At 40.9% G+C, this 5,768-nt stretch overlaps 1 protein-coding gene across 1 annotated transcript; it reads right to left on the reverse strand.

Moving 5' to 3' along the window:
* Positions 1–4,061: 4,061 nt before the first annotated feature.
* On the reverse strand, positions 4,062–5,042 carry LOC103599104 (olfactory receptor 1L1). Its single transcript, XM_008583197.1, has one exon. The coding sequence runs from the start codon at positions 4,992–4,994 to the stop codon at positions 4,062–4,064; it is 933 nt and encodes a 310-aa protein (XP_008581419.1). The 5' UTR covers positions 4,995–5,042.
* Positions 5,043–5,768: the final 726 nt, after the last annotated feature.

Raw genomic sequence — 5,768 nt, forward strand, 5'->3', positions numbered from 1 at the left:
GCACAGAGCTACAGTGCTTCTGGGATCTGGTGGCTGAGCTGGTGACCGGAGTACGAGCACATGAAGAAAGACCTTGCCTCTGGGGCCCAGAGTGTGAACTAGCTCTTATGGCAGTGGCTCTGGTGTCTGAGGCATGTGGGCACAATGCAGACTTGGAGCAGGGGTCTAGAGGGTGTACATCCACAGGGCTACAGCAGGCCCAGGGTATGGGTAGTGGGCTTGCTGTCTATGGTGGCTGTTCTGTTGTCTGTATTGTGGGTATGTGCAGAGAGACCTTGGCTCTGGGGCCCAGCACACATACTAGCTTGCAATAGTGGTGGCTTTGGAGTCCACCACTATTAGAGGTGTGGGTAGATGCAGTGCAGCCACGGAGCTGAGGTTGGGCTGTGAACATTCATGAAGCAACATCAGTTATGGAGCCAAGGACACCTGTGGGTTTGAGAGAGGTGGCAGCTCTGCCCCCAGGGTGGCACAATCTTGAGGGGGTGTGTGAGGAACCACATTTCCCTCTTTGGGATTCCCTAGGGGATTGGCTGTTGGTTACATCAGTGGCAAAAGATGCCAGCATTTTCTGCAGAGGAGGCCACTGGGGACCATGGTGGTTTCCACTGAGTGGTTGATACCAATGGCCTCTGCCTTTCTTCTATGTTCCTACCCATTTTCAGGTGTATCAGGTATGCTGATTCACCAGTGATCCTTTCTGTGCACATATTTGTTTTCTTCTTCTTCTTCTTCTTCTTTTTTTTTTTTTTTGCTCCACTGTGTTGCTGCAGATTCTTAAATAGGCTCTTGAACCCTCTTGGGCTATTTTGGTTTGTGGATTGCTCTCTCTCTCTCTCTATATATATATGTATATATATATATATATATATATGCACACGTATATACATTATTTATTTATTTATTTATTTTTGTGGGGGAAATGAAGGCTAGTATCTCCTACTCTGCCATCTTGCTTACATCACAGCTGGTAAAGTTCTGTAACTGTTCTGAAACTTGGTTGTCTCATCTATAAAGTGGGAATGAAATAATATTATATTAGATGATAATATTATATCATAGTATTATTTTGGGAATTAAAACATATTTTATCTTGCCAGGAACATAAAACTACTCATTAGATTGTAGCTTTAATTATATAGCTGTCCAAAGGATTCCCTGCCTCTTGAGGTATAGGTAAATGTGACTCAACGCCCACATTTCACAACTGTAAGTTAAGTTATCATGGAGATTTCTACACATTTTTAGGAGGTGTGTGTCCTCGTGGTCTTCTGTGCTTCTGAGTTTCTGTTTCTAAGAATGCCAAATAGTGCTCCACCTCATTGATCTAGAATTGAATTTTTCCTCAGAAAATGCAGAAGCAGAATCAATAAGTTGGAGAAGTTTTTCTTTTCAGCCACATATGCACCCTTATGGAACAGGATTGGATTATAAGCGAGCTCCATAATTGTCATGATATCTGGTTTCATTTCCCAGATCTGATGTTAAAAGTTGTTTGATCTTCAACAAGTTATTGGTACTTTTATATTCTCATTGATCACATCTGATATACAGCCAGAATGAATTTGTGCTTCCATCAAAGAGTTAACAGATAGTTAATATGATAATATATGTAAAGTGCTTACACTTAAGTTCTCAATGCTTGGTGGCTGTTACTACATAGTCTGTGAATCAGCAGCATCCCTCTGCTGAAAATTCAGGTAAGATTGAATGGAACCCTTCAATAAATCCTTCACCAAGGTTTCTGTAAAGCCCAGAGGCTTGTGATCTTATTGTGACCTCTGTAAGCCTCTGCTTCTGTTATTCTTTACATTGATCCAGATGTGCAGCTAAGTCCTTCTCCAATTACTTATATAAGGCAATCCTACATGGAATAGGGTTTACTAAAGATGTTTGGAGTGTACTTTTTTGGGGGAGTGGTGGAAAATTTACACTTTAAGCATATATAACTGATCCTTCATTAACTTGTTGTTGTAAATATTCTTTTACAAACCTGTCTCTGGGGAACTTTCATGTCTACTTTATCCCCACGTAAACTCCAGTTCACCCCAGCTGCTTGATTCTTCTCTCTTATACATCTTCATGGGAGAGTAATGCAGAGAGGCCTCTTATCTTTTGCTTCCTATGCCCATGACCATAGCCCCCTTCTGTGAACTGAATGTGGACGGGCTGCAAAATGATATGTTCATGCATTTCGCATTTTCCCTTGAATAACCTTCCAGTGCCTGAATCACGTTCCAACTCTGTGGGGCCTGACCATGCTTTGGTTCTTATTCCTCTCTGAGATCTGGCCGTACAGCTAATATTTATGTCTTATTTTTTCCTTGTGGATCCTTATAACAAATCCCTATGACAATGTCGAATTTCACCTGAACCCTGTGCTCGTGAAAAACAGTGACAGTTCAAGAAATCCCTCTAATCATTTGTGCTCTGGAACAGGATGAACTGTGACCTGCCCTCAGCCTGAGTTGGCATACGGCCCCTCCTTAATCGCCTGTCTGGAGCATCGGCTGATGCTCAGGGGAAAACATTCCCTGATCAACTATACAGTTTTGCCACTGTCACTGGCTCATTGTCACTTCTCTGTATCTGTTTCTTCCCAACCTCATTCACATTTACTCCTCCTTATAAAAGGAAAGCTCCTTTCTGCCTGACCTTGGAGACCCTTGCTGATCTCACAGTGGGGCATTCTCCCTGGTGCTATAGTCTCCCTTCCATTTTGCTACAGGCCATTTCCTCCTTTTTCAGTAATCCTTTCAAATAAACCTCTGCTTACTTAGATCTGCATTTGTTTTTTATTTGACACCTGTTGCTTAAAAGTATGTGTGTTCCTCTTATCTTGCAATCTAAAATAACCCAATTAACACAAAATTGCCCTCCAAAGACTTGTATTTCCTATGTCATTTCATTTCTTTAGATCCTGCAGATCTTTGGCCTTCAGACTGTTGGCTTATCATCTGGCACATTAGCTTTGTTTTTGAGTCCAGGAGGTGGGCACATAATAGACTAGAAATAGAAATTCGTCAAATGAACAAGTGAATTCATTCACAAACCTCTGAGTTGGCAAAGATATTTATGAATTAGTAATGACTTTAATATTTTTTCAAACTCACAAGAGAACAAAAGCATTTTTTTCCTACTCAATTCTGTTTTTCTAGATAGTAAGTTGATTGAAGCCTGTTAAGGAAGAAGGATCCTCAGTAGTTGGAGGCATCTACTATTATGGTTACTGGAACCTAACGTCTACTCCCTAAGAAAGTGGTGCAGTTGAATTCAGGTCAGATGAAATTAATAAGGAGAGACTTAATGTGCAGTCAGCTCTGCAGGTGGGAAGCAGGGAGAAGAACACTGAGCTGCTGTGCTCCTGGGGACCTGTTCTGAAACCAGTCCACCAAGAGTCATCTAGTGGGCTGATTTCATTCACTGAGAATATAGCAGTTATAGAAGCCAGGGCTTAAAGTTTGAGGATATACTGAGGGAGACATCATAGTACTGATCTTTATGATGGGAGAAAGAGAGAGATCTTGCTGTTGAGGAGTCCTTAGGCTAATGTGATGAAGTCTCTCACACACACACACACACACACACACACACACACACACACACACACACACACACAGGACTCAAAGACATTTAAACAGCTTTAAATTGCTACACAAGAAGGCCCAGCTGCATGAATAAGGATACTCAAGAATTATAGTGATCTAATGATCAAACTCAGGGAACAAGAGGGATTTCAGCAAGGTTAGGATTAAGTGAAAGAGATGCAAGTTCCTGGAAAGAAGAGATTTGGTTGACTGAAGTTTAGGCTGGGGCACAAAGATCAAGAATCAGGAAGACATGTTCCAGCCAGATAATCTTAGAGACCACTAGGAAATAGTCATCATGTTCAGGAGCAGCTTTGATACATTAGCTTTATCACGTGAAGGAAACATTCTTCTCTAAGGGATGGGACACCATCATTGAAAGTACTATCCTTCCAGAATCTAATCATAGATGCACTAAAAACCTGAAGTCAGGGGTGAGGAATTTGTGGGATTCTCTTAAGACCTCAGGTCCTTTTACTGGCATTTCATGTTGTGAATTAACTTCACCAAACCCTGCTTCATGTCTGTGTTCCTCAGACTATAGACAAATGGATTTAGCATAGGAGTCAATATGGTGTAGACGATCGTTGCTATTCGATACTTGACAGTATAGTTGGACAGGGGCTGGAAATAGACATAGCTAATGCTTCCATAAAACAGGGTCACTACTGTGAGATGGGAGCCACAGGTAGAGAAGGCTTTGTGCTTTCCAGAAGATGACGGGATCTTTAGAACAGTAACCAGGATTCTCAAATAAGAGATGACAATGCATGAAAAGGGAGTCATTATGACAGCCAGCCCTTCTGTCATTACTGTGATTTCTTTGACAAAGTGGGAGGAACAAGACAATTTCAGCACTGGCTGGTCATCACAGAAAAAGTGGTGGATGACATTGGAGGCACAGAAGGTGAGTTGATTGGTCAGGAGAATGTGCAGGAGGGAGTGGAGCTGCGGGATGCAGAATGAGAAGACCAGAAGCAGGACACAGCTTCTGTGGCTCATGATGTTGATGTAGTGGAAGGGGTTACAGATGGCCACATAACGGTCAATTGCCATGGCTGCTAGGAGGTAACTGTCTGTGTTTCCAAAGGCTATGAAGAAATACATCTGGGTCAGACACTCACCATAAGAGATGGTCTTTGTCTCTGACAAGAAGTTCACCAGCATCTTGGGGATGATGACTGTCACATAGCAAATGTCAGTAAAGGAAAGGATGCTCAGGAAAAAGTACATGGGTGTCTGGAGATGAGAATCTGAGCGGATGGCCAGGATGATGAGCAGGTTTCCTGTCACCGTGATGAGATAGATGGGGAGAAACACAGCAAAGAGTGGCTTCTGATCCTCAGGTCGAGAGGAGAGTCCCAGGAGGATGAATTCAGAGGGTCTTGTTAGGTTATTTCTTCCCATAGTCTTGGGTTCACCTAAAGATAAACTATCACTAAAACAGATTCTTCCAAGATTTTTTCCTTTTATTCTTCTTATCAGCAATTTAATTTAATTTTTATTTGTCTTAGCAATTTTAAAAATTAAAAATACAGTTACCTGGATTGTGGCTTCTTTCCATTGGTGTGGGGAATTCAGACATTAACATATATTTTAACCTCCTTTCAATCTTTCCCTATAAAGAAGAAAAATAACAGGGAAAACAGAAATGGGAAAGGAAGAATAGAAATAGGATGAGAGTGTGAGAAAATTCCTTGGGAATGGAGAAGTGGGAGTCCTGGAAAAATTATCTTCTTTTTTATATTTATTGTATTGAGGATTTTCAGTAATTAATTCAAGGCAGGATGATCAGTTGTTTGCTCTCTCATTTAATTTCCAGGTGATAGAACAATAATTTTCTTTAATTCAAAAGTTTCTCTCTGCATCAATTATTCTAGAGGCTGGAAATCATCTGAAAAGACATTTGAAATATTAGATTACCCAACCATCACTCCATTTCTCTCACTTTTTAGCAAAAACTTATTTGAGTAAAAGGGTAAGTAGCAAGAGGCAAAAGATAAGCAGACAGAAAAAACAGGCAGTAAAAACATTTCCTTTAATGTAATATAAATTACTCCCTTGTTGCTCAGCCTCTGGGTTGAGCTGTTGCTGGTGGTATGTGCTTGTCTGTATTGCTGTTATTTTCCAAATTTCTGTCTCTCTTATATATATATATATACAACATATATACTGCCCAGA

Source organism: Galeopterus variegatus, unplaced genomic scaffold, assembly GCF_000696425.1.
Source record: "Galeopterus variegatus unplaced genomic scaffold, G_variegatus-3.0.2 Scaffold2849, whole genome shotgun sequence".
NCBI classification, from domain to species: Eukaryota; Metazoa; Chordata; class Mammalia; order Dermoptera; family Cynocephalidae; genus Galeopterus; species Galeopterus variegatus.

Bases quoted from the DNA above. Each gene is read 5' to 3' on its own strand.
- LOC103599104 (XM_008583197.1), bottom strand. From the start codon at position 4,994: ATGGGAAGAAATAACCTAACAAGACCCTCTGAATTCATCCTCCTGGGA.